The sequence below is a fragment of the Halteromyces radiatus genome, assembly GCF_025201355.1.
Source record: "Halteromyces radiatus strain CBS 162.75 chromosome Unknown BX664scaffold_6, whole genome shotgun sequence".
Classification (NCBI taxonomy): domain Eukaryota; kingdom Fungi; phylum Mucoromycota; class Mucoromycetes; order Mucorales; family Cunninghamellaceae; genus Halteromyces; species Halteromyces radiatus.
In genome coordinates, this window is record NW_026251692.1 from 1212300 (window position 1) to 1239079 (window position 26780).

At 32.5% G+C, this 26780-nt stretch overlaps 12 protein-coding genes across 12 annotated transcripts; 5 read left to right on the forward strand and 7 right to left on the reverse strand.

Annotated features, from left to right (window-relative positions):
* The first annotated feature begins 64 nt into the window (after positions 1–64).
* On the forward strand, positions 65–2020 carry BX664DRAFT_174749 (uncharacterized protein). Its single transcript, XM_051540003.1, has 8 exons — positions 65–274; positions 356–391; positions 491–559; positions 622–829; positions 960–1063; positions 1218–1279; positions 1341–1807; positions 1896–2020. Exons 1-8 carry the CDS (start codon positions 224–226, stop codon positions 1907–1909), a joined length of 1011 nt encoding a protein of 336 aa, XP_051398312.1. The 5' UTR covers positions 65–223; the 3' UTR covers positions 1910–2020.
* A 2-nt stretch (positions 2021–2022) lies between these two features.
* BX664DRAFT_174701 (uncharacterized protein) lies at positions 2023–5161 on the forward strand. The gene is made up of 7 exons (XM_051540002.1): positions 2023–2215; positions 2276–2985; positions 3057–3409; positions 3479–3897; positions 3976–4054; positions 4124–4522; positions 4610–5161. Exons 1-7 carry the CDS (start codon positions 2202–2204, stop codon positions 5009–5011), a joined length of 2376 nt encoding a protein of 791 aa, XP_051398313.1. The 5' UTR covers positions 2023–2201; the 3' UTR covers positions 5012–5161.
* Positions 5047–6687, reverse strand: BX664DRAFT_338059 (vacuolar membrane protein-domain-containing protein). Its single transcript, XM_051546359.1, has 4 exons — positions 6451–6687; positions 6261–6380; positions 5827–6138; positions 5047–5764 (listed from the first exon to the last, which is right to left on the reverse strand). The coding sequence occupies exons 1-4, from the start codon at positions 6633–6635 to the stop codon at positions 5311–5313; spliced, it is 1071 nt and encodes a 356-aa protein (XP_051398314.1). The 5' UTR covers positions 6636–6687; the 3' UTR covers positions 5047–5310.
* A 126-nt stretch (positions 6688–6813) lies between these two features.
* On the forward strand, positions 6814–11679 carry BX664DRAFT_283783 (uncharacterized protein). Its single transcript, XM_051541611.1, has 20 exons — positions 6814–6962; positions 7024–7157; positions 7225–7291; positions 7362–8028; positions 8128–8179; positions 8264–8312; positions 8398–8442; positions 8520–8565; positions 8628–8818; positions 8903–9002; positions 9091–9126; positions 9244–9405; positions 9501–9536; positions 9609–9689; positions 9765–9939; positions 10009–10071; positions 10136–10233; positions 10304–10988; positions 11070–11203; positions 11277–11679. The coding sequence occupies exons 1-20, from the start codon at positions 6865–6867 to the stop codon at positions 11580–11582; spliced, it is 3225 nt and encodes a 1074-aa protein (XP_051398315.1). The 5' UTR covers positions 6814–6864; the 3' UTR covers positions 11583–11679.
* A 111-nt stretch (positions 11680–11790) lies between these two features.
* On the reverse strand, positions 11791–13428 carry BX664DRAFT_316422 (uncharacterized protein; the record flags this gene model as incomplete). Its single annotated transcript, XM_051542716.1, has 1 exon — positions 11791–13428. The coding sequence occupies one exon, from the start codon at positions 13426–13428 to the stop codon at positions 11791–11793; it is 1638 nt and encodes a 545-aa protein (XP_051398316.1).
* Positions 13429–13873: 445 nt separating this feature from the next.
* BX664DRAFT_174809 (GDP dissociation inhibitor) lies at positions 13874–16122 on the forward strand. Its single transcript, XM_051540004.1, has 5 exons — positions 13874–13965; positions 14042–14188; positions 14267–14832; positions 15115–15531; positions 15631–16122. The coding sequence occupies exons 1-5, from the start codon at positions 13963–13965 to the stop codon at positions 15836–15838; spliced, it is 1341 nt and encodes a 446-aa protein (XP_051398317.1). The 5' UTR covers positions 13874–13962; the 3' UTR covers positions 15839–16122.
* Positions 16123–16269: 147 nt separating this feature from the next.
* BX664DRAFT_338065 (zinc-finger of the MIZ type in Nse subunit-domain-containing protein) lies at positions 16270–17732 on the reverse strand (the record flags this gene model as incomplete). The annotated part of the gene is made up of 6 exons (XM_051546360.1): positions 17388–17732; positions 17138–17260; positions 16931–17079; positions 16677–16765; positions 16476–16582; positions 16270–16404 (listed from the first exon to the last, which is right to left on the reverse strand). Coding segments are annotated over exons 1-6 (799 nt in total), but the record flags the coding sequence as incomplete, so codon positions are not given.
* A 155-nt stretch (positions 17733–17887) lies between these two features.
* On the reverse strand, positions 17888–20548 carry BX664DRAFT_338078 (SIT4 phosphatase-associated protein-domain-containing protein). Its single transcript, XM_051546361.1, has 10 exons — positions 20337–20548; positions 19846–20242; positions 19665–19730; positions 19470–19579; positions 19289–19408; positions 19054–19189; positions 18853–18999; positions 18671–18790; positions 18562–18620; positions 17888–18482 (listed from the first exon to the last, which is right to left on the reverse strand). Exons 1-10 carry the CDS (start codon positions 20474–20476, stop codon positions 18104–18106), a joined length of 1674 nt encoding a protein of 557 aa, XP_051398319.1. The 5' UTR covers positions 20477–20548; the 3' UTR covers positions 17888–18103.
* Positions 20549–20613: 65 nt separating this feature from the next.
* Positions 20614–21229, reverse strand: BX664DRAFT_338081 (uncharacterized protein). The gene is made up of 2 exons (XM_051546362.1): positions 20957–21229; positions 20614–20877 (listed from the first exon to the last, which is right to left on the reverse strand). The coding sequence occupies exons 1-2, from the start codon at positions 21201–21203 to the stop codon at positions 20801–20803; spliced, it is 324 nt and encodes a 107-aa protein (XP_051398320.1). The 5' UTR covers positions 21204–21229; the 3' UTR covers positions 20614–20800.
* Positions 21230–21263: 34 nt separating this feature from the next.
* On the reverse strand, positions 21264–22616 carry BX664DRAFT_338088 (diphthine synthase). The gene is made up of 3 exons (XM_051546363.1): positions 22396–22616; positions 22203–22327; positions 21264–22111 (listed from the first exon to the last, which is right to left on the reverse strand). Exons 1-3 carry the CDS (start codon positions 22528–22530, stop codon positions 21520–21522), a joined length of 852 nt encoding a protein of 283 aa, XP_051398321.1. The 5' UTR covers positions 22531–22616; the 3' UTR covers positions 21264–21519.
* Positions 22617–22871: 255 nt separating this feature from the next.
* On the reverse strand, positions 22872–24621 carry BX664DRAFT_338090 (cyclin-domain-containing protein). Its single transcript, XM_051546364.1, has 2 exons — positions 24014–24621; positions 22872–23923 (listed from the first exon to the last, which is right to left on the reverse strand). Exons 1-2 carry the CDS (start codon positions 24216–24218, stop codon positions 23187–23189), a joined length of 942 nt encoding a protein of 313 aa, XP_051398322.1. The 5' UTR covers positions 24219–24621; the 3' UTR covers positions 22872–23186.
* A 715-nt stretch (positions 24622–25336) lies between these two features.
* Positions 25337–26609, forward strand: BX664DRAFT_174914 (uncharacterized protein). Its single transcript, XM_051540005.1, has 4 exons — positions 25337–25568; positions 25648–25922; positions 26001–26115; positions 26191–26609. The coding sequence occupies exons 1-4, from the start codon at positions 25451–25453 to the stop codon at positions 26268–26270; spliced, it is 588 nt and encodes a 195-aa protein (XP_051398323.1). The 5' UTR covers positions 25337–25450; the 3' UTR covers positions 26271–26609.
* Positions 26610–26780: the final 171 nt, after the last annotated feature.

The following is a 26780-nucleotide window of genomic DNA, read 5'->3' on the forward strand; positions in this document are numbered from 1 at the left end:
TATATGATTATATTCAAATTTTAGAATAATTCTTTTATTCAATTAAACCAGTTTTTTCTTTTTTTTTTTTTCTTTTTTAATAATAATATTCATAATCATAACTTATTATATGATATGTTGAGTCTCCGAATACGTCCAGTTTTTTCCTTCTTTCTTTTCTTTCCCTTTTTTTCTTTCTTTCTTCTTTTCTTTCTTTTACCTTTAATCTTTTCACTATACTTTTATGACGACTGAAACCACTATAAGCGATGCTATTTCACAGCTAGAAATGCTGGTAAAATAAACTGTTCCTTAGACTAGACATCTCGAAAATTTTTAAATTGTATTGTCTAATTCTTTTTTTTTCTTTAATTAGGGTATCGATAGAAAAAAGGCCATTAATGCTTTAAGTGTAAATAAAGTGTATATACTTTAATATGACAACGTATTCGGACGAAATAATTACTAAATCCTTTTTTCTTTTTATCTTTCTTCCTCTTTTACTTGATAGCGTTATAACTACAATGTGGAAAGAGCTGCTGATTTTATATTCTCTGGTGGGGCAGACACTGAAGAAAGCGTAAGTGAGAAAAGAAACAAATAGAATAAAAAACTATTGTTAAGTTTTTATTATATATATAGTTCTTCTTGAACGAAACAGAATTTACGAGGAATAACAATGAAGATTTTCTTTGGTCTCAAGCAACTCCATTTGACAAAATTTCTACTACTACTACTACTGAACAACCATCGCAAATCCAACAACATATATCTATAAATGATCATTCTACGGTTACTTCTCATACTGAAGCAGAAGAAGAAGGAGAAGAAGAAGAGGATATGGAACAAGGTAAAAAAAAAAAAAAAAAAAAAAAAAAAAAAAAAAAAAAAAAAAAAAAAAAAAAAAAAAAAAAAAAAAAAAAAAAAACTCAATATACAGTTGATGATCAAAAGGACCTTAATTTTTTTTTTAATAACAGAGCAAAAACGTGCTGTTTTAATCAAGGATTATCAGAATCAAGGCAAATCTTCAGATGTTACACGCGATAATGCTAGTTGGAGTGTTGTTCCTTTTACTGCGAATGTAGGTGAAGATTGAAATATTTAGAAAGAATATTGATATTCTTCTTCTCTTATTTATTTATTTATTTATTTTTTTTTTTTTGGATTAGGAATATACCCAATCCTCATCTGTTTCTCCAAATACCAATACCAAATCTCTACCTCATTTTACTCAGTCTTCTTTGACTTGGTGGAGAGATCCTGATGCTCCGTCTGATCGTGCTGCCATAGATAATATGTAAGTGTATCATTACATATATATATGTGATATCCTTATTCACAATTATTGTATACTATAGACCCATTGGATTGCGTCCTCCTTCATATCACTTCGCCTATGCACCAATCATCATTCAAGCTTTATTCCATATTACTCTTTTTCGATCTGCTATCCTCTCATATCGACCAACACCGCAAACTTGGGGAAATTCCACCAATTATTGGAAAGGATTTGGAGAACCTGTACATGGATATATTGTCAAACCACCACCACAACAACAACGACAGCAACAATCTTCCCAATTAACATCCGATGATACTATAATGACAATAGATAAGGATGAAAGTATTTCACTGACACCAAACATAATGGATTCTTCAATCAACAACAATGTAAATGGTCCTACTACTGACATCTGGGATAGCATACCTGATCGAAAAGAATTTCAGCCTGATGAACCGAAACCTATGACGACAATGACTGAGCCAAGTGACACATCTATATTGAGAATGGATGAACTAGTGTCTATGACAAAGGATCAAATAGGTAAGCTAGACATATTATATATTCATGACTTATAGAAATCACTAACTTTTCTCTTTTCTCCCTTTTTTTTTTTTATCCCTCTTCTATTGGTCAAAGCCTTAGCAGAACTACAAAAACTTTTTGCCTTTCTTGGAAACACAAAACGGTTATATGGATCAATAGCTCATTTTGTCAGAGCGATCAATACACGCGTAGTGACTTCATCAACTGAGTGGCAAGCCGATGATAAGACGGTTGAAGGTAAATGAAAGACGCTTACTGCTGAATATATATATGTTACTCATTTTTTTTTTTGTTGGATTGATTTATAGATTTTTTGGATTCTGTCATTGGTGGCTTGATATCTATCGATGAAACAAACAGGATAGATGAAAGCAAGGAATTGATAAAAACTATGGACTTCAAAAAGTAAGCAATCATCATAAAAGACAGAAATCATAGATGTATAATAAATTTTTTTTTTTTTAGTTTATTTCTTATATCAGCTCAAGTTAGCAATGGCGCGGAAACTGACTATGAAGATATCTATTACCTCAACCTTGGTATGAACACATCAATGCGATCATTTCATGATTGTTTGGATCCTCTTGTATATGAAAGTTATCAAGTTGATAGTGAAATAGCCATAGATTCAAGCGATGTTGATAATGATGATGAAGACTTGGGTAGCAATGAGTCCGACGAAGAAGATATGAGGGGATCATACAAATTTACTACATTTACTCAAGTACCACCGATACTCTTTGTGACTTTAGAAGATCGACAAGATTATCAAGAGCAACAAAAGAGTAAAAAGGAAGGATCATCTTATAAATTGGAAAAGACCATTTATCTTGATCGATACCTGATAGAAAACAAAGATTTGGCATTACAGAAATATCAATTGGCAGCTCAATGGAAATCAGACATAAGACGGACTCAAAAGGAAATATGGAACTTACAGCATGAAGGACTACCTCAGTCTATATCAACAAGTGTGGACGATGCAAATTATTTGAAGGATGATACCCCTGTTACTCTAGGAAAATGTCAATTATTGAACACAACAGCCGAATATTTGAATTCACAAGTCAGCTCGCTTGCCGCTACCGACGAAAATATTGAATATATCAAATCACTACAGTCTATACAACAGGTGTTATATCATGTTCGAGATGATATAGAAAAGAAACAAAAAGGTATGAACAATAATATCAAATGTTATTGGTCGATAGATTAACTCTTTTTTTTTTTTTTTTTTTTCTAACAGAACTGAAGCAACTCGAATTAGAACGACAGGAATCATTGAAAAACTTGTTCGACGATCCAAGATTACGTAAAGTACCTTACGATTTACGAGCTGTACTACATACTGATGGACTTAGTGGGACTGGACATTACTGGGGATATATTTGGGTTGAACCTAGTGAAATCAATCTTTTGGAGGACATTCCTGTTGAGGGAAGTGGATGGTATCGATTCTGTGATGCAATGGTTGAAAAGGTGACAGAAGAAGATGTATGGGACGAGCGAACTGATCCTTTTGCTCTGGTATATGCCGATCGATCTATACAAAGGTTTTCAAAACAACAACTGGATCAAGTTACTCCTGAAGATTTATTAGTAAGTTTTATTTTCTCATCTTTTGTTTCTATTTCGTCAGATGTATGCTCATTGATTGTTTCTTTATAGCAATTTATACAAGATGACAACGCCGCCTTTGCAAATGAAGGATTGGAAGATGATGGACAAAATAGCATATATAATATCAATATCGATAACAGTGGTAGCAACAGTAGTCAGCACAGTAGTATGCAACGTTCGAACTCTCAGATTTCCATTGGCACTGATCACTACTCATTAGAATTCGGCAATGATGAAAATAGTGAAGACCAAACGCCAAATTACTGTCAACAGGGATTCACTTCTGGGAATAGATCGCCTGCAAGGTCAAAAGAATCAAATCTTTCTAGCAATAAAACACAGCAAATACGAGACAATCATCCAACACTATTATCCACAATGAAGTCCTCTAGACTTGTAGATTTGGCTGTGGCAAATATCATAGAAATGCGGACATCAATTGAAGGCGACTACCGATTTTTAAAGAGGTATAGAAAAAAAAAAAAAAAGAGAGAGAGGAAGTGGTTTGTTTTTATTTACTAACTGGTTGCATACTTCATTCCTAGGTTCGACTTGTTTTTAGCTCGTGCTGGTGACATGGAAATCTTGGCAAGATTTTATCAACTAGTTAATCAAGTTTTCCAGGTATGACAAAATGATGTGAAAATAGCATAAAAAAGTACAACTTTTTAACTTACCCCCCTTTTTTTTTAGAACAATAATATTGATGGTAGTAACAATCCCAAAGTTGAAAACAATAGCGAGGTTGGAGTCAAAGATAGTGAAATCAGTGTGGAATATTTCAACAACGAACTCGATTTATTATCTATGGCAGAAATTCGTGATATTATCCGAAGTGACAGTACCCTTGTTTTAATGTTTGAACAATATGAATCGTATCTATCCATTGGACATAGAATCGCCTCCGCACTCACCATGTTTGTCTACGATAATTACAATGCATCATTGGAACATATCTTGGAATACTATAAGGAGCAAAGCAATTGGGGGATTATATTGGCTTCATCAAATGAGCTACTTTGGAAGTTCCCTGGACTAAACGATTTGTCGTTCAGAGCGATTGCTTCTAAATTTGGAAAAGCATGCCTCAAGGTAAACTCAAAAAAAAAAAAAAAGAAAACGAAAAAAGAAAACAAACAAAAAGTCTTAATATGTATTCTATTTGCTCAAATATCATAGAAACTCAACGATGACGCTCATACAAAAGCATGCAACTTGGCTTATCGTAACCGTGGATTACAAGATGGTATTCGGATTGCATATCAAGCCATCAAATTCGTAAACGACGATAACCATGATAATAACAATAATGTGCAGTTCTTATCTGAACTTGGAGAACGGTGGTTTGACTATGCTGAAGGACAAAGTGGTACTCTGACTGATGATCAAGCACAACTTCTGAACAACTTGGTGATGTTATATTTGGATGCTGCCTCTTCCATCATGTTGCCTGAAAATGATCAAGTCACCAACAATACTGACAAATTATCTCTTGCTACTAGTACGGATGATAGTCCTATTTGGTTAGTATTTAGAAAATCTTTACATGATGCTGAAGCAAAATTGTTAAAGACTTTGTAGTTTTAGATTATATTTGAAATCAATTTGTTTATTTGGATGAAGATGTATGATAATAAAACAATGATGATGGATAGTATTGGTAGAAGAATGGCAAACTATAATAAAAATATATAAAAAAAAACACAAAAATGATGTACAAAAAAAAAAAAGAGATGGTAAAAAGGGGATATATGAGTGGAATGTGAGTTGACTATGCTAATACTACACTATATTTGTACGATATTAAATGAATGAAAAGGAATGAGTAGATTGATCTGTTGAATATACAAAAAGATGAATATATAGCGTGAGTAGTTCGTCTAGTTGGAATGATCGATCGAGTGACGTTTTGATAACCCAAGTTCAAACATATTGTTAGTATCCCGAGGTGAGGTTGAAATCGGTAAGAAACTAGCATGATCATCTAAAGCTTGTCGAGCTTCCATTGCATGTTCCTTATCCATATCAAACGTATCTTGTTCAGGATGATGTTCTGCTAATAGTGGCCTTTCATCTTCCATCATGGTTTGTTGTTTTTGTCGGAGAGATGTAGATGATAATGATGTCGTTAATCCTGATTCCACTATTGTTCCATGTCGTTGGGATTGTTGCTTTCGTTGATCATGAATATCTTCTTCCATAGTAGCTAATAAGTTTTCCACATCGTCTTCTTCCTCATGGTCCCTATGTTGCAGTCTGATTTGAGTTGAATCTTTATGTTTGACAATGGTATCAATGATCCAAAATTGTATAGTATTCATTACAAGTGGGAATCTATAAATAAATAAATAAATAAGTCAATCAGTATAAATCGTGCATATCTTGTTTTGACTTGCATTAACATAACAAAAGCTACTTGTAATTTATAATTTCCAGCTGTCCATCCAAGAACCCATAATCCAAAATCTTCCATCCAAGGACAAACATGAAAGAGTAAGACAACTAGAGTTTTCATCAACATTAAGCTAATGGTATATATGAATAATTGTTTCACCCAACGTTTGAGCTGCTGTAATAATGGAGGATCACCATAAGACTGAAATCCAGGCCATTGTAACACAGAGTCTGTAAGATACTTAAATCCTCGGAGAATGATCCAAAGAATAGCTACGCCGATGGTACAATCTACCAGAATATTCAAAAAATACCTAATATTTGTTTAAGGTGATTATAAATAAATAAATAAAAAAAATTGTTGAGAATAGGGAAAAGAGTCAATATACCTTCAATGTCAACTGTTCTTATTTTTTCACTATAATAGTTCATTTACCATACACAAGGATTTGATTGTTCTCCTTGTTCGGGCTTGACACCGAAAAAGTAAGCTGCAACAACATTCAAAGTATGAATTACAACACCACCCACTAGTTGTTTGCTAACATCCAAAGACCTATATATATATAATTATAAAAGGAATCAGTCTTTTGCTTTCCTTTTTAGTTAATAAGCCTTATTCTTACCAGATCCTAAGAGGTCGTTGTGGTTTTTCCCGTTGTCGTTTAATAAGTAACGTTGAGAAAGCAACAGTGGCTAAACAAAGTTGGATGAATATACCGAAAGAATCCATTAATTTACATCCTCCCGGATCAATATTTCCATCATCTTGACTAGGGTCTCTTGTTATCAGTATATATGAAGATGTCATAAAATTCTTGGCAGAAAAAAAAGAAAAAAAAAAGTAATAAGAAGAAAAAGAGAAAGAAAGAGAGAGAGAGAAAAAAAAAAAGAGGGAGAGAAAATCACAAACTCTTGTTGCTGAGGTCGGTATTTGAAAACATCAAAGAAAAAACATTTGGTTTTGATGTCTTGCCAACTGCGGTCGTCTTCTACACTCTTTTCTTTTTTTCCTTTTTATTTTACATTAACATCTTTTGATGACAGATCAAGATCCATATGGAGCGATCAACTTTGGAGAGTTTCGAAAATATATGCAAAATAAACAATCGAAACTCAAAGAACAAGAAGCAATATTGTAAGTAATTCATTCCTTGATCTAAGATGCATAAACTAAAATTATATTTTTAATATTCTAGAGGAAATCAAGCAGAAGGAAATATTATACCAATTTTGAAAGGTCTATCTATTTATGTTAATGGATATACTGATCCTCCTCAAAGTGAACTACGACGAATTATTGTTCAATATGGAGGAGACTATCAGCATTATTGTAAGATATATATATATAATAAAATATCTTACTAATTCTTATTTTATTTAATTTTATTTTGTTATAGTGAAAAAATCCAAAGTGACTCATATCATAGCAACTACTTTGACTAATTCTAAAATGCACGAATTCAGGTAAAAAGTAATTTTTATTTTTTTTTTATTTCATTTTTGCAAAAATACCTAATTATTTTATTTTATGTAGGGCGTACAAAGTGGTGACACCAAGTTGGATCATGGATTCAATTAAAGCAGGACAATTATTACCTTGGACAAAATACAGAGTGATACATAATGAACGAGCTCAAAAAGAAATAAAATTTAATCGATCTATCAGCACAGAATCATCTTCTACTACACTTACATCAATACGACAGAATATTGAAGAACTTACTTCTGGCAACGATAATCAACTATCTAATACCAAGGAATCTATATGTCATTCGTTTTCTACACCGACAAATGTGAATCGACCTTCTCCTTTGACAATAGCACCACTACGACCTTCTTCATCAGCATCATCAAGAATATCACCACAACCATCTTCTCCATCATCGAAATTAGAAAATATACAACCTTCTGGAAAGGATCTCAATGCAGCATTATTATCAAATCCATGGAATCGCAATAATTCTACCGCAAATCCTGATTTTGTCAAGCGATACTATCAATCATCTCGATTACATCATTTATCTTCATGGAAAGCAGAACTCAAAGATATTGTACGGAAAGCGAAGGAACAACGATCATCATCTTCTCACTCATTAAAACAGAAACAACAATCCCATCGTCGATTAGTGATGCATGTTGACTTTGATTGCTTTTTTGCCTCTGTTGGAATCAAAAGTAGACCAGAATTATCATGTTTACCAGTAAATTGTCACAAAAAAAAAAAAAAAAAAAAAGGATCACTATGGTGATACTAACTTGCTTTTTTATTATTGTTATTATTATTATTATTATTGATAAAGGTGGCTGTCTCTCATGGAAAAGGTCTTCAAAAAAATTCATCAAGTGATATAGGTAATTGAAAACAATAATAGATTCATTACAATCTTATTCTCATCCTCTTTTTTTTTTCTTTTCTTTTCTTTTACTTTTTCTTAGCGTCATGCAACTATATAGCAAGGTCTTTTGGTATTCGAAATGGCATGCGGTAGGTTAACTCTAGCAGAAAGAATAAATCATCAATACTTTGAATTCTCTATTTTTTTTTTTAATATGATTATTACTTTTATTAGTGTGGGACAAGCTCAAGAATTGTGTCCTGATCTTCATATCATACCGTAAGAAACTAAAATGAAATAGAAAGAATTAATATATATATATATTTGACTAATACAAACTGATTTTATCTCTCTAGATATGAATTTGAAGAATACAGAAAAGTATCAGAAATATTTTATAATGTAAGCTTGGAAGTAATTTTTATGTTCATACAAATCACACTAATTTCTTACTGGTATTATAGATTTTGTTTGAATATGCTGATGAAATTCAAGCTGTTAGCGTTGATGAAGCCTTGCTGGAAGTTGGATCTCATATTACACAAGCGGAAACTGGACAAGAAGAATCTTTGGCTAAGAAAATACGTGATGATATCCGAGAAAGAACAGGTTGTGAAGCAAGTATTGGAATTGGACCCAATATTCTTATAGCAAGGTAAAAATATTCTATTTGAATGATAATATTACTGACAAAAATATCTGATTTACCTTTTTTCTTTTTATAAATATCGTATTGTAGATTGGCAACCAAAAAGGCAAAACCCTGTAATCAATACTACTGTAAAACGCAAGATATTCAATCATTTCTGACTGATCAAAATGTAGGAGATTTACCTGGTGTAAGTGTTCTCTCTCCTTTATTTCAAAATATAGATTATATATTAATTTTTGTAATAAACTTACTTTCCATTTTTCTATTTATATTAGGTCGGATATTCCATGGAAAGTAAACTGCAGGAAATGGTAATATAAATGGGATCATTTCAGTGTTTTTTTTTTAAATAGTTTGTATACATCAAATACTAACACTGATTTTTTTTTTTTTTTTTTTTTTTTTACATACTTTTGTCATGATGATAGGGAGTGACTACTGTTGGGCAACTTGGGAAAATGGCACTCTCTACTTTGAAATCAAAATTTGGTCCAAAAACTGGTCAAACACTTTATAGTTTTGCAAAAGGTATTGATGATCGTCCCCTTGTTACTGATCAGCCTAGACAATCTCTTAGTGCTGAAGTCAACGTAAGTGTGTGATTATGAGTGATAATATAATTACTATATTGGGTGTGTATTGATAAATATATATCATTTTCTAACAACATTTATTATTTTTTTAGTGGGGTGTTCGATTTGAAAATGACGATCAAGCCGATGTAAGAAGTCAACACAGAAAACAATACCAGCCCTTTTTATTATCTTATTTAACTTTTTTTTTTTTTGTATAGAAATTTTTGGAATCCTTAGCGACAGAAGTCAGTGAAAGATTAAAGGCGATCGACAAGAAAGGGAAAAACATTACTCTCAAGGTATTTATAACAAAACCAATGTCAAATCTAAGTGTCATTAACTGACTCTCCAATTTATACTATTGTATTTTACAGGTACTGGTCCGATCTATCTATGCAGGTGAAGCGGAAAAACATCTTGGCTGTGGAGAATGCGATAGCTATTCAAAATCCATAACGTTGGATTCCTTTACTAATGATCCTGATCTCATTGCATCCCATGTCAAGCGTATATTGAAAACATTTTCATTCTTGGTTAGTGATATAAGAGGTAAAATATGAAATTCAATGACAAAATCGAAATGAATCAAACTTTTTTTTTTCATACTTTCTACTATAGGTCTAGGCATTCAAATACAAAAGCTGAACGATGATGATGATGGCAGTGATTCTGAAGACGAGCGTAAGTCAACCTTCTAAAGTTGATTGTATGGTTTATTTACAAGGATGATATCTTTATATATTAGGGCAATCAAAACTTCCATTTGGTACCATGACATCTTCGACGACTGATAAAGTCCAAGAAACTGAAACTTGTAAAGACATACAAAGGAAAAACAAGATGGTGAGTAAAATGAACTATTTTTAGTGGCATTACTCATCTTTTCTTTTTTTATTTTTATTTACTATTTTAGACGGTGGATTATAATGTATATATGGAACTACCTCAAAATATACAACAAGAGTTAAAAGATGGATATGAATTGGAACTAGTACATGAATCAACGAAAAATCAACAACAGCCTATGAATTCTTCAAAGTCAATAACCATGGAAAATAATAATAATAATAATAATAATATGACTACTGCATCTACTCAAAGTTTAACGGTCCTTCCATCTTGGTCTCAACTAGATCCTGCAGCCCTTTTGGCGTTACCAAATACAATGCAAAAACAAGTATTAGAAGCTTATACTACTATTAGTTCATCGACAGAAACAAGGGAACATGGAAAGCAACAGGAAACATCTACATCAGTTTCAAAGTTTTCTCTTAAAACATCGACATCTTCCTCCACAACGAACAACGGCAATAGTTCAAGGATTACGAAATCACCTCAAAATAGGCGTACAAAATCGAAAACCATTGAAAAAAAACCGGTCGTCACTCTTACTCAACTTTTCCCACCTAGCCCGAAAAGATCCTCCTCTTGTCAAGATAATGATAGCCAATCTGGTTTTGACGTTGGGATGCTGACAAATACGAATAATAATGATGATGATGATGATATTTCGACCACTGGATCCTTCGATCATGACGACCAACTACTAGGAAACATGCATCCCAAGGATACGGAGATATGGTCTCAGCTACCCAGAGGTAAAAAAAAAAAAAAAAAAAAAAAAAAAAGATCAAGGATAATTTGATGACTAACTGTTGTATATAATAAAAAAATTAAAGATATCCAACAAGAACTATTGGAAATTTATCGACAAAAACAAGAACGAAAAAGGCACCATCAGGTCAGTACTCGATCATCATCACCATTAACATCATCAATAGCACTTTCTTCTTCAGCGGAAAGCAACAATAAAGTAAGTCTTATGATGATAGGCGTTGAAATGTGATCATTATACTTATTTTATATATATTTATTTTTGTGACTAGGTCCAAAAAGAACCAAAGCTAATGGGGAAATCGGAACTCGAGGATGTACGAAATTTACTAAATGAATGGGTACAGGAATATAAAACAATGCCCGATCCAAAGGATGTTGATACAGTGACGAATTATTTGAAACAACTGGTTTGGTACAAGGATTTGGAAAGAGCCCAGCTGCTACTGATGCATTTGAACCATATTATTCGACGACAACATGGAATAGGGCCCGATTGGATTCCTTTTATGGACAAGATGCAACAAACGATATCTACCGAAGTGGAAGCTATCTTCAAGGCACCTTTAGGATTATAGTCATCATTTATTTAGTATATATTACATTTGTATTATAGTCATCATTTTTTTTATCGTGATAATAATAATAATAATAATAAAAAAAGGTAGATAGATTCAAACCAACTTTTTTTTTTTATTTTTATTCTTCATTTATATAAGGAAAAGGAATAAGATCAAAAAGTGAACCAAAAAAAAAAAAAAAAAAGGAAAATATCACTAGCTAATACTATCTAGTCAAAATAGAACCTTTGCTAGAGCGACGAGAAGCAGCTGTGGATGGTGGTAGAGGTGAGGTGATCAATTCCATGGTAGCATCGGTATCATTTGAAGAAGAAGAAGATGAGGATGGTAGAGGTGGTATATTGGAAAGGGAGTTTGAGGAGGGTAACAAAAACGACAAGGCATGGTTATTTGCATAATAGGGTTGCAATGGTGGTTGATAAGTGGGAGATGAAGATGATGGAAGTATAGTGGTTGATCGAAGTGTGTTATAATCCGTTTCAAGAGATTTCATTAATAAAGGTTCTCCTTGCGATCTTTCATTGGGTGGATATGGTTGAGTATATATATCAAAATCATGTTGATGTTGTTGATGATGTTGATGATCTCCATAACCGTATAAACCCCAGCATGCTGTCACATCTTTTTGTTGTGAAGAATGGTCTGATGGATAAAGGGGTGATGCCTGTTGTTGGTGATGTTGTGGATAAAACAAGGGCGGTGATGATAAAGTGGCTGAGGATGGTGAAGGATTAGTTTGAAAATGTCGTTGTGGGTACCAAAGTGATGATGATGATGATGATGATGTTGTTGTTGCTGTTGTTGTTGTCGTGGTTGTGGTTGTTGTCGGTGCCATAAAATCCATAGAATGAAACAAGTCCGTGCGTGCTGAATGATCATCATATAAGTTTCCTTGTATACTTCCATCATCCTTCACATCATGATCATTATAATTGTTCTGATCATCATCATCATCACCCTCTGCTGATGAGTCCATTTGTTTTTCTGTTATTGTAAAGGATGATGATTTTCCTTTGTCATATTGTCCACTACGACTTGTTGTCACTGAAGAGAGCGTAGAAGGTCGAAAATCATATGGAGGGGATGTGAATTGAATTTGATGTTTTGATGAATTATCCTTGGAAAAGTCATCATCCTGTCGATCATGAGATTGTATAATTGATGATGATGATTTAGATGAAAAGTTTGTTTTTGAAAATTTGCGTCGTTTTTTGATTTTTTTGGATGAAAATTTTCTAGTAGTTAAAACAGATGATGATGCCGAGTTATCAGAAGTTGATGATGATTTGTTGATATTATCTGATTGTCGATTTTTTTCATCGATATGGGGTGGATGTTGCTGTAGAAGATGTTTTGGGTTTGATGTACGCTTGTTAAATTTAGGAGGAGCAGCTACTAGACCAAGATGACGATGAGTAGCCAAAGTTGAGACATGTGGTAAAGGAGCATCACGATCAGTAGGAGGGAATGCATCAATGATACCCTGACTTTCCAATTCATTCTTGATAAATCGAGAGAGGGCTTGTTGTACAGCTTCTTGACGTTCAGCAAAAGTTTTCATAGGAGGAGTGATAGATGATGAAGGATTATCTTGTTTATTGTCGTCAATATCATAGCAAAGATCGGCACGCATTAAATTGGGTACTTCCGTTGTTTTACTATTGCAATCAACATCATTTGGTAAAATATCAATCTGAAGGCCAGGTGCCAAAGTATAACGAGCTGGAACACCTTTTTCAAAAATAGTAATAAGATCAGCCGTGATTTTAGAATTGAGATTCACCCAATTACTCTTCCCTAAATAGATTCGGAAACAAGGTTCTTGTTGCTTTATACTCGTCATCATTAAAAAAAAAAAAAAAAAAAAAAAAAAAAAAAAAAAAAAAAAAAAAAAAAAAAAGTAAAGAGAAAAAGAGAAAAAAAAAAAAGGTAAGTAAGAAAATTGATGTTTATATAAAATTTATGCGAAGGAAGTATGTTGTCGTAAAGATGTGTGTGTATATATGGGTGGATATAAAGGGGGAGGGGGGGAAAAGGTTGGATCGGTTGGATCCCCGAAGAGTAAATATCAATATGATTTTGACAACATAACATACACAGTTGTTAACTTACTTGGAAGTAATACTTGTGGGGGGAACATTCAATTGAGCCAATAAAGTATAAGAAGGGATATGTAGCTCCACGTGTTTTTGTCCATTGAATGTTACCCCAATTCCCGACAACCTGCCAAATTTAAAATGAATTTTTTTTTGCCTTTCTTTTTCTTTTTCTTTTTCTTTCTTTTTTTTTTTTTTTTTATTTACTTGTTTACTTACGTGTGTGTTTGTTTACATTCTCATTTTTTTTTATATAAATACTACATATATATATCTACACTATGGTAAGTTCTTTTTTCTTCTTTCTCACGCAAAAACTTACTCTAATATCTCCTTTTCTTTTCTTTTTACCGCGTATAGAATGAAGAATATGATGTTATTGTTCTTGGTACTGGTTTGACCGAATGTATCTTGGCTGGTATCTTATCTGCTGAAAAGAAACGTGTTTTACAAATGGATAGAAACGATTACTATGGTGGTAATACTGCGTCTCTTCACCTGAACCAGGTAATATATTTATATATATATATAGAGAGAGAGTGTGTTATTATATAAAATATGCTTACATCTCATCTTTTATTATAGCTTTATCGTCAATTCAGACCAGATGTTCCTGTTCCTGAAGAACTTGGTAATAGCCGTGATTATAATGTTGATTTGATTCCCAAGTTCTTGATGGCTCATGGTGAAATTGTCAAGTTCCTGGTTCATACTGGTGTGACAAGATACCTCGAATTCAAACAAATTACTGGCTCTTTTGTGTACGTCGATGGCAAAATCACTCATATGCCTGCCAGTGAAACTGAAGCTTTGGCATCTCCTTTATTGGGTTTGGTGGAAAAACGTCGTTTACAAAAATTCTTTGAATTCATTCAAAATTACAAGGAAGACGATGAATCCACTCATGACGGCGTTAACTTTGATACTATTACTACTGCTGATCTTTACAAGAAATTTGGATTGGAACCTGGAACTCAGGATTTAATTGGACATGCTATGGCTTTACATTTGGATGATTCTTATCTTGAACAACCTGCTCGCTCTACCATCGACAAGGTTATTCTTTATATTGGTTCCATTGCTCGTTACGGAAAGACCCCTTATATTTATCCTCTCTATGGTTTAGGTGAACTCCCTCAATCATTTGCAAGGTAAGAATATTAATCTAAAACATAGCTTTGGAGGAGAACCACTTTAGACTAGATATCATTGATCTTTTTACTGCCACAAAAAAAAAAACTTTATCTACACTCCCTTCTTTTCCTCCTTGTACTCGTGTTTTTCCCCTTTTCTTTTTTTTTTTTTCTTCTTCTTCGCCATCTCAACCCCCCTTGTTTCTTCTTCTTCTTTTATTCACCCCCCCTGGATACTTTTTCTCATCATTTTCGTTTTTGGATTACTAATAATATTTTTTTTTTTTTTTTGTAATATAGATTGAGTGCTATCTATGGAGGTGTTTATATGTTGGGACGAGCTGCTGATGAAATCATCTATGAAAATGGGGTAGCTGTTGGTATCAAGTCTGAAAACGAAATTGCTCGCGCTAAACATATCATCTGTGATCCCTCTTATGCAAAGGACAAGGTGAAGGCTACTGGCAAAGTTGTACGCGCTATTTGTATCCTCAAACATCCTATTCCTAACACCAATGATGCTGATTCTTGTCAAATTGTTCTCCCTCAAAATCAAATTGGTCGTAAACACGATGTTTACGTTGCTTGCGTTTCTAACAACCATTATGTAGCTCCCAAAGATAGCTATTTGGCCATTGTCTCTACTATTGTTGAAACTGATGAACCGGAAAAAGAAGTCGAAGCTGGTTTGGCTTTATTGGGTCCTATTCATGAAAAGTAAGTTATTGAACGGTTTCGGAAGATGGACACATATATTTATTCTTCCTCCTTTTCTTTTTTTTTTTTTTTTTTTTTTTTTTTTTTTTTTTTAATTAGGTTTATCTCCGTTTTGGATATTGAAGAACCATTGGAGGATGGTACCCAGGATCAAGTATTTATCTCTCGCTCATATGATGCTACTTCTCATTCTGAATCAGTTTGTGATGATGTCAAGGATATGTATCGTCGCATCACTGGCAATGATTTGGAACTCAAGCAAATCGCATTGAAATCGGAAGACGAAGAACAAACTTCTGAAGCCTAGTTAGTATCCATCATCATCATCAGTATTATTATTATTATTATCTTGGAAATACCACAAAATCATCTATCATTAGTTAGTTTTCTATTTTTTTTTTTTCTCTCTTTCTCTTACCCTATCACATTCCCTTTCTATTTCTGTCTCTGCTATCTTTTCTTCTTATACCTTTTATTATTATTATTATTATTTACTTTTTTTTTCTGCTTTCAAACAAATAAACACCCTTCTGCTCCTTTGGAGATGTTTGAAATCAAATATTCAAATTGAATTTCATTGGTGAATGATATCGATTAGTATAGAAACCTCATCTTATTAATTACCATTATGAATATTCGGTATTTATCAACTATCATCTTCAACCTCTTTCTTGCATAAGCTTCCATATCAAGAATATAAGATTGTGGTAGTTAATGCTTATAGAATAGATAAAAAGGGACAAAAGAAAGCTCTGATATATGTATTTATTTATTTATTGAGTTTGGATTCATTCTTTTTTGATTGATTCGTATGTACAGAAAAAAAAAGGATCGTATAAATATATATTTATACTTCTATTCTACATCATGGAACTATGAATTTTGCATTGAAGAAAATGAAAAAAGGTTAATAACAATTATAAGCTGGTAACTTGTATGCTTACCTGACTTGATCCATTTTCTGAGCCTTGGTTATGTTTTGCCTTGGTTACCAAACGTTCCATTAGAGTGTCTTCATAAAAGCTCGTCATTCCTAGTGCTTGTCGACATCCTAATACATAAAAAAAAAAAAAATGGTAGTCAGAACGACATCCTCTGGCTTTTGTCTGAATATCATGATTGATCTTTTTTTTTTTTTTCCCTACCTGGCACAGGGCATTCAACTATTTGTCCATTGCTTCGTTTGATCATACCAAAAATAGCATCTTTTGAGAATGTATGTTTGCAAGATTTGCTATATTATATATATATCAAACAAAAAAAAAAAAGAGAAATAAAGGTAAGATAATCGTAAGTAAATCCTTTTATTTTCAAGTTTGATGTATTTTACACCTCCATCGATAATCTTTTAATTTCTTTTTTTTTTTTCCTTTCATTTCCATTCACTTTTTGATATTACCTTGTCATAGGTTCTACTAACCACGTGGTAGTCAAAGGACATTTCAATGATTTTTTTGTAGCTGCTACAATCAATTCATCATCGTTATCACCATGGTTATTTTCCATTTCACCCAAACTTGGCATAGGTATATCCGGGTGTTTCACGTTCTATTGAGGAAGAAGGAATGAGTGACGTTCGAAGAAAGATAATATGTCGACCTCTTACCCAGACCAGCTGTTTAAATTCGTTGTATTTTTCATGACGATGATATTTGTCCTTGTCTGCTAACCCGTCGTATCTCTGTTTTTCCTTGCCCCAGGCTTCATTATAATGATCCAATCCATTACCCTAATCATTAAAAAAAAAAAAAGGTAGAAAGTACTTTAGTCAATCATAGTTCAATTCAAGTTATTCAGTAAAATGTAGAAAATGAGCTATATATCTCAAATGAAAATAATAATAATAATAAACTTACAATATCCACGCCTTGTCGTACATTTGCTTGAAGTTGGAGAAACAAATCCTTTTGCGTCTTAATAGCGTGTTCCAAATCAATAGTTTCCTTCAGACCGGCTTCTAATGATGCTGTTAGGTCAGAATGACCGCGTTCTTCTAAATCACCAATAAGATCTGATGTTAAATTCATACATTTTCTAATCGTATCCACCACCGCATCCGTATCTGAAACAAAACTAGGTAGCCGATCCACATGATAGCTTTGTAACTTGAATTGATCTTTTACATCTTCAAGAGTGAGATCGCGTTGTGAGTCGATAATATCCTGCTCGTTCATATCGTTGATCTATATAATTCAATAAAATAAAAAAGAGTAAAAAGAAAAAAAAAAGTTGACCTCTGAATCTTATATTCCAAAAAAAAAAAAGAAAATCGGGGCCTAGAATTTTGATGTTACATATACTCACTTCAAAGTGAACAAGCAACGATTTACAAATATTATCGTCAAGAATTTATAGTATGTGAATGTGCTTTTTATTATTGTACAAAAAGAGAAGAGTACGATTTGATATGGTCAATCATATAATCAAAAAAAAAAAAAGATGAGATAAATATAAACAAGAAAAGTAATAAAAAAAACAAGTCTAATCTATGGTATAATCAACTAGCTAGCATCAACAGGAAACTAGAAAAGAAATTAAATAAAAAAAAAAGTTAAGATCGATTGTGTGAATACTAAAGTATATGATAACTTACTTCTGTTGATAAAAATGATGAAGGCAATGAAGGTAATACGGTTGGTGATGGTAAAGGTGACGATAATGGTCCTGACGATAATGATGATGGTATATGAATTGGTGGAGGTGGTGTAGGAAAAGTGGCAGTAGATAAAGATGTTGTAGAAGCTGATACCGATATATCAGAAAGAGGAGGGATGTCCCATTTTTCACAACGATTCAGGACGATATTAGCATAATCAGCCCATTCTTCCCAAGGAACACTATCACCAAGAGTTTTGACCAAGTATGGTTGTGAATCCAGTATTTGTACAATGGATTTGGTTAACAAAGTCAAATGTCCCATGTAACCCAAAGTACGAGATAATTCGGGACATCTAACAATCAATGATGAAAAAAAAAAAAGAAAAGTTAAGCGACAAAATAATAATTTAATTCATGTTTGTATATACTTACGCCTTGACTTGAGTATTCACTTCTAATATCCGATGAATCAAACGCCCACTTGTAAATACCTATTTAAATCAATGATTAGAATCATTTGCTTAACATATAGTTTTCTTACCTCCAGTATCATTTGTTTGTTATTTTTCCGATGTAAACATTTGTTTTCAAAAGTTTGACCGATCATGTCACAGATCACAGAATGAGCTAGGTTACACGACGGAAATGCAAAGAAAAGATCCTAAAAAGTAGTAGACGATTAGATGAACCTATTCTTTTTTTTTTTTTCTGTTTTATCTTTACCAATACACGAGCTGTAACACCAAGCGTACAATAAGCTGACTTGAAGCCATCACCCTCTTCTTGAATCCCAATCAAATTTGAACAATGAATCCATTCAGCAACCAGTTCTAACAATACAAGTCGTTCCATTCCTAATCGATCCTTTCGCTATCAAAAATTATGGGAATGAATATCATGAAGAATTCATTCTATTCTTATTACCTTTGATCTTGGATTTTCCAATAGATATAAAATCTCGGGTAATCGAGTTGTGCAGTATGTCAACATGGATGCAAGTATTTTGGAATTGGTAGGAATATGATCATTCATAGTCAATATGTTGTCATTGTTGAGGTATCTATCATGCAAAAAAAAAAAAAAAAAAAGAAAGAAACAAAGAATATTTTGATAATTTGAGTTATACACCAATTATTTTTTATTTATTTATTTTGTTTACCTTTCGTCATTGTATCGGATCATGTTGATAAATAGTTTTGCACCACAAACGAAACTATCAATTGCTTCAGGTGATGTCGTATCCAGCATCGAATCCATCACCCTTTTAATTGTTTCCGTACTAAAACCGAGGGTATGAATAATCAGATTCCTTCATTTCCATTTTTATTTTCTCTCTTTACCTTGACAAATCGTTCATCAAATCGTTGGGTCCAATAGATTGCATATCTTGATGAGAAGTTTGACTTAACCGAGTAATATCACATAATACTTGTTGACAAATCTGACGCATCTAAGTGTAATAGATTTCCCCATCCAAAAAAAAAGAATAATAATCAGCTACTATGTATATACCCTTCTCTTGTTCTACTGCTTACCATAGGATCTACTGATGGATTCAGTTGTTCTGTCAATAGTCGAATAAGTCCTTGTTGACAAAACCACTATCATGAAGTTGACAAAAAAAAAAAAAAAAAAAGGAAAAAGAAAAGGGGGGGGAGTTAAAAACAGGTTATATATTTTCTAATCTCCTTTTGCAGCATGTATTTATTTACTTACTTTTGTAATCCCAGTACAATCGATCATACGTTCAGAATAGATAAAAGATACTAATAAATCAGCCAATTGAGAACCTTGAGGATCACCCAGATGATAAATCCAGTGTGGTAAAAGATCAGATAATCGAGTAACGAATTGTACCATATCAGCTGGTCGACGAGCTAAAAGAGCTTGATTGACTTTACAAAAATAGACGACTTGTTGACGAGTGAGTCGATAAGTTTGATATAATAAAGCCCAGTATACCAATAATAATTCTCGATGTTGAAATACCAATGTTTCCATGATAGAAGGGATTGCTGAAGCCAAGATTTCACAAGCAATCCAAGCGTAATTGCTGTCGTCCCCCAAAACTAAATGACGAATGAGTTGAGAGATGATCAAAGGTCGTTTTATACTATTATCATTCCCCCCCCCAAAAAAGAAAAGAAGGTTGAATATATCAAATTATTATTATATTATTATATTATTATAGTAAGTTTCTTACATACAAGTCAATAAGTTTCTTGTGACGCATTTGTACCTGACCTAGACAATCCTCCATATCCAAAATTTCTTCCAACGCTACGCGTTTGTTATCAAGTTGAGCATCGATACTTGTAGGCTTGCTGAATCCAAACCGACTCAACATTCAAAAGGGAGTATGTATATATATATATCGAAAGAAATAATATATATAATATATTTATATATTTATATATATATATAAAGTTAATAAGGATAACAAAAGAAAAAAGAAAATAAAAATAGTTCTTCTACATGAGGGGACAATTTACAAGATTTCATCTCCGCGTTTTTTTGATCCTTAACTGGTATTTTCTTCTGAAGAAGAATGGATGATTTATTTGAATCCATCAATCAATATATTGAAATTGGTCAACATTGAACTAAATAATAATTTTATTATAATTGCACAATAGATACAGCTTGATCATCATACTATCTATTATCATCATTAAAGTTTCAACCCACTATTTGGAGGAGCAATGTATTTCGCATACAAGAAAACAAGACCAGCACCAACCAAGACACCTAAAACAATAATATATATATATAGATTTAAATCGAATGATTTTTTTCTTTTCATCTCTATTATTTATCATTCTATTACCTTGATAAAAACTACATGATGTAGGTGATGTTAAAAAGTCTTCAGCTTTCCTAATTTTAGGATTTGCTTTAGATCGAAGATCATCCAATTCTTGTCGTAATCTGACCACTTCTTCTTGTGCTGTTTTGGATGCTTTTTCTAATCCTTCTTGAGTTGCATTTGATGCTTTATCAATATTTTCTTGAGCTGTTTCAGTTGCTTTACTAATATTCTTTTTAAGTTCTTGTTCTTTTCCTTTGGATGACATAATATTATTAAAGAGTAAAAAAAAAAAAAAAAAAAATAGATAAATAAAAAGAAAAAGGAAAAAAAAATAAAGAAATTATTTTATTGAGAAACCAAAAAAAAAGTGACACATATGGTATCTGAAATGAAACCCAATGAATAAGATGATACAAGAAAAAAAAAAAAAAAGGCAAGATGATAATAATGTGAATGAATCTAAATTTAAACAGTTCTAAGATAATAAGTGATATATGATGGATGATAAGATGTTGATGTTGTTGTTGTTGTTGTAATAGTAACAGTAAAAGTAGTAGTGGTAGTAAAATAAAAAAAAAAGTTTATATATGATAATGCTCTTTCACAATGGCATCAAAAGTAACAGGGTTGACGGCATAATCACGAATAAATTGAGCTTCCATTTCATGCATACGATCACCAATCAAGACCAAGGAATGTAAAGGTCCTCCAAAGTCAACTTGTTCCAATTCAGCCAAAGTACCAGCAACGATTTGTTGTGTTTTGGTCCCAATTCTAGCACATCCAATAGCCAGACGATTTGATCCACATACACCTTCCTTTCGATTATCTTCAATTTCCAATAATTGTTCCACTGCTTGATTGATGGTCATGTATCTTGGAGGTTCATAAATCCTACGTCCACGTGCCATGTTTTCGATGCTTTGTTCCTTGACCTTGATATCCAATAAACATAAAGTATGTAATCCTAATTCTTTATTTTCTCGTATACGATCATAGAAACTGTCTGGTCGCCATGTTTCCGTGAAGAATACAATAGAGATGGTTTGTCCAAAGTTATATAATTGAAGTCCGCATGCACCTACCGCGTTCATGATAGAAGCGTTATGGATCACTTGTACAGGAATACCCAATTCTCTTGCGCGAATTACTAAATCAGTATGTGTAGTGGCCCTATTTTTTTTTTAAAAAAAAAAATCATTAGAAAAAGAATGACGTTATATTATTATGTTTGTGTGTATATGTTTTTGATGAAATTTTTTACCCATAAGGATCGCCTACTACCAAGAAACTAACATCCACTTTATCAGCATTGGCCAAAATAATATCACTTTCAGATTCTACCATTTCACGGTCAGCAACTACTACAGGTTTACCATAGTATTCTTCCTATCAATATAATATATATATTATAAATGTGTTATTATGATTACAAAAAGTTCCTTTCTTTCTATTACCAATTTTTCTTTGCCAACAGTCAAAATGGAAGTATATGCTTCTAAATAAATACGTTCACTATTCTTGACGGCCTCTAAACCTTTGACAGTAATATCGGTTTCATCTGATAATCCAAGTCCAACCACGTAGAGCATTGCTATTTATATTTTAAAAATAAAAATAAAAAAAAGTATCCAAAAGAAAAAGGTCGTTACAAGGCGGCACCTCAAATAGAAAAAAAAAAAAATAGATCAGAGAAATCTAATGTTGGGCAATTTCTAAGCCATGTCATAAAAGGACATAAAAATTTACCCGAGCGCAGCCTGGCAAATGGGAAAAAGAAAAAAATTTTTTTTTGTACCAAGAAAAAAAAAAAAAAAAAAAAGGGTCCATCATCATAAAAAGGAAATTCTAGATGAAGATGGATTATCCATGATAATGATGATTTTTGACTTTATGATGACTCAATGATGTTACAATATGATAGTAATGCCGATGATAATGATAAATGACTAATTTTTTTATTATATTTTTAAAAAAAAATCCAAATAAAACAAGAGAAGAGGGAGAAAAAAAAAATACAGTTAAGCCTGATCAAGGCCAAAATAAAACGATATAAAAGAAGATTGGGGAAAAGATGGAAATAATTGTGAAGGTAGGAGAGGGAGGGGGGAATACAACGATCAAATAATAATGATAATAAAGAAGGGGGTGGTTGGGTAGAAAAAGAATATACACAAAGAAAAATAAAAATAAAAATAAAAATAAAAAACGAGTACAAATATAGTATAACTATCAAAAGTTAAATAACCTAGCAACGACGTTTCTTGATACCATGATCCAAAGATGACTTTCGTTTTCGTTGATCAGAGGAGACAGGAGAAGAAGAAATATTGGAGTCTTGATCTTCCACAGGAGTAGGCATACCCATCATGAAAGCAGTGGAGGAGGAAATGTTGGTAGCTTTGGTAGAAATGCTATTGATAGATGAGACGGCAGAATGTACAAAGGTAGATATAGGGGAAGATGATGATAAAATAGAAGAAGTAGATGAAGGAGAAGAAGTAGGAGAAGGTAAAGAAGATGGAAGAGAAGATGAAGTTGTGATCGAATGAGGAGATGGAACTGGAACATGAAGATGAGTTTGTAGCATAGCAACCCACTGATCATAGGTATCCTTCTTGACATAAAGTTGATAATCCAAAAGTTGAAGCATCACTTTTTCAGCATGATTGATTTCTGATACATCCAATCCACTGACTTTGCTCCATGCTGAATTCTTGTAAGTTTTGTCTTGTAAAAATTTGTGAGCACATATCAAAGCAGCCAAGAACATTCGTCTTCCACAGGCAATATAAACATCATTGTGTCGTTCTTGTACTTTTGGACGAATACGGAATAAATAAAAGATAGCCAATTGTAAAGTTGAATGAGTTGTACGTGAATGTTTCAAGATATGATGTAAAAAGGTATTGAGATTGGCAATAGGTCGAGTAGAAGGAGCATTGGAATTAGGCCAAATAGAAGCAATGGCTTGCACAGTGACATCTAAACCACGAGCGGATAAACAAAAAAAAAAAAGTGTGAGAATTTTTCATTTTTTGTGTAACTTTTATATAATGAGAGTAGATACTTTACCAACAAGAGCATTAACATAAGTTCTTTGTTGATCTTGAGCAGTTGGTTTCAAAGTAGAAGGAGATATCGTTTGCTTCATATAAGAATTCATCAAAAGGGATAAAAGTTGAGGTTGGCTGTAAGGAAGGTTATTCATGGGCGCAGTTAACAAGTCAGCAGCTGAGGGCGTAGCAGATAAGGATGGAAGTTGATGATTCATTTTCATGTTGAGTCAAAATTAAAAAAAAAAAAAGGTTGAAAAGAAAGTATTGGTAATTGTTGTTGTTGTTAGTTGTTTAATGAGGGTGAAGTGTTGAACCACAAACCCACAATAGCCAAAAAAAAAAAAAGGAGAAAGGAGGAAAAGAGGGAGAGGATGAGAAAAAAAAAAGAAATCAATAACACGACGCTTTGGTTCAAATGAGTTGAGCATCTGAACCTCAGTTAATTTAGTGAATAATAGAAAAAACCATTATAAAACAATAAAGAGAATAACTGAAGTAAACTAAAAGGGGGTTTAAGAAATATGAGAAGTAAAATAAAAAAAAAGAAAGGAAAAAGAAAAAAATGGTGAGTCTGCGCCGATATTTAAATCAAAAAAACATGACTCAACGAGAAAAAAAAAAAAACACTAACTTTGGTTCCCCGCATGACCAATAAAAAATCCGTTGTTGCTCCCTTTCCATAACACAACTCCGTCTCGAGTCATTGCGCATCTTTTTTGCATCTTTTTTTGTCTCTTAAAACCAATCTCTTATCGTTTATGATTGGCTTCTACTCCCATCTCTTTCCAAATACAGCAACTACTGCGTGATACAGTTAAAACAAACTTTACTAGCCCCATCTTTTTCATCATCATCATCATCATCATCATCATCAATATAGACATCTTACAAAAAAAAAAAGGGGGTAGTCAACAAGTATCATGCTAGTTATACATCATCACTGTTGAGTTATAATCAATCACCAACATGCATATATACTTCATCAATATAGTATTAATCGTCTATGACAAATCATCTACTGTATATTATCATTCTACTTTTAGAAATCATCTATTATTTGAAATCATCGTTCTGCTTCTCTTACATTACTCATCATTACCCTAGGAATTATCCCACTTTTTTTGATCATTATAGGATTTTTTTAGTCATCTGTCAATATTATTATTATTATCATCATCTACATCACCAATCATTCATTAGCAATTATCATTCATGCTGACCATTTTGAAATTTTGGAATTCTCTTCTCATTCGTTAACGGTGTGGTGTAACGGACTTTGAAAACTTGGCCGGGTGTTTTTTTTTTTCTTGGACTCGTCATCACTTTTTTTTTTTTTCTATTCCCATTTTCAATTACTTTTCCTTCCCTTTACTTCTTTAACTTCTTCTCCCTGTTCTTTTTTTTTTCTCCTATTCTCAGACTTATTATATTCTGATTCATCTTATTATTACTCATGGAAGATAACAAGACACCAGATATTCCTTTGCCATGCACTAATGGTTGTGGATTTTATGGCAATCCAATTTTCCAAAATATGTGTTCAAAATGTTTCTCTGAAAAACAAAAATCAAGCAAGTATCTTATTAGAAAAAAAAAAAAAAGAATTAATAAATCATAATCTAATCCTTTGTTTTTATATATATATAGAAGAAAACTTACAAGCAGCAGCAGCCGCAGTAGCCACCTCAACTACAACATCGTTATCATCACCTGCACCATCTATTCCTTCAGAAACAACCACTCAACCAACAACACCATCCACAACAGAATCCAATACAAACAATAACAAAGAAGAAGATCAAGTTAACACTGTCAAGTCAGTGTCAGTAACAGAATCAACAACATTAGTAGTAGAAGAAGAAGAATCCAAGGATGAAAAGCCTGTTCAGAAAAATAAAGGTCGATGTTTTGTATGCCGTACTAAGGTAAGAGACAGAGAAAAAAAAAATGATAATAAAGAAAATGAACTGGGGTCTCAATGTGATTTTTTTTTTTTTTTTTAGATCCCATTGACAAAACAATTAACCAACAAATGCCGCTGTGATTATGTCTTTTGTGATTCTCATCGATATCCTGATAAACATGAATGTCAATTTGATCATGCTTCTATGGATAAAGGTAATAATAATAATAATATATAAAAGGATGAATAATATAGATTCTTATTATATATTTATATATTTACGAAATTAGATATTTTAGCCAAGAACAATCCCAAATTGAACGATCGACCACGAGGAGGACGATCATTCCAACGTCTTGATAGTGTTTGATAATATTATTCATTTTAGTGTAGAATGAACTAACTAGTTATCTTTGATCGTTTTATATTCCTTTTACACAAAAAACATTCCATTTATTATTATCACACCACCCCACGTGTTTTCAAGCGCTGAAATCACATCTTTCTCTCTCTCTCTTTTTTTTTTCTTCTTATTATTATACATATACATTTTTTTTTATTTTATTTTATTATTCTTTCCCTCTCCACAATAGTTTATCGTTTTTATTTTTCTTGAACATTATTATGTAGAAATCATATGATACGGTTGATGGATATATCATTTATTATTCAATAAAGTTTCAGGAACAACGTTATCTCTCTCATATTATTTATATATGCAACTTCATGTGCTCATTAAAATAGAATAATAAGAAAGATCCCATGACAAATTTTTTTAATCCAAGGATAGATGGATTACTCATAGCGGTCTTATCTCTTATTGTTTATAAGTGGTTCGCTAAGGAAGAAAACAAATAAAAAAGAAACCAAATCCCTTTTT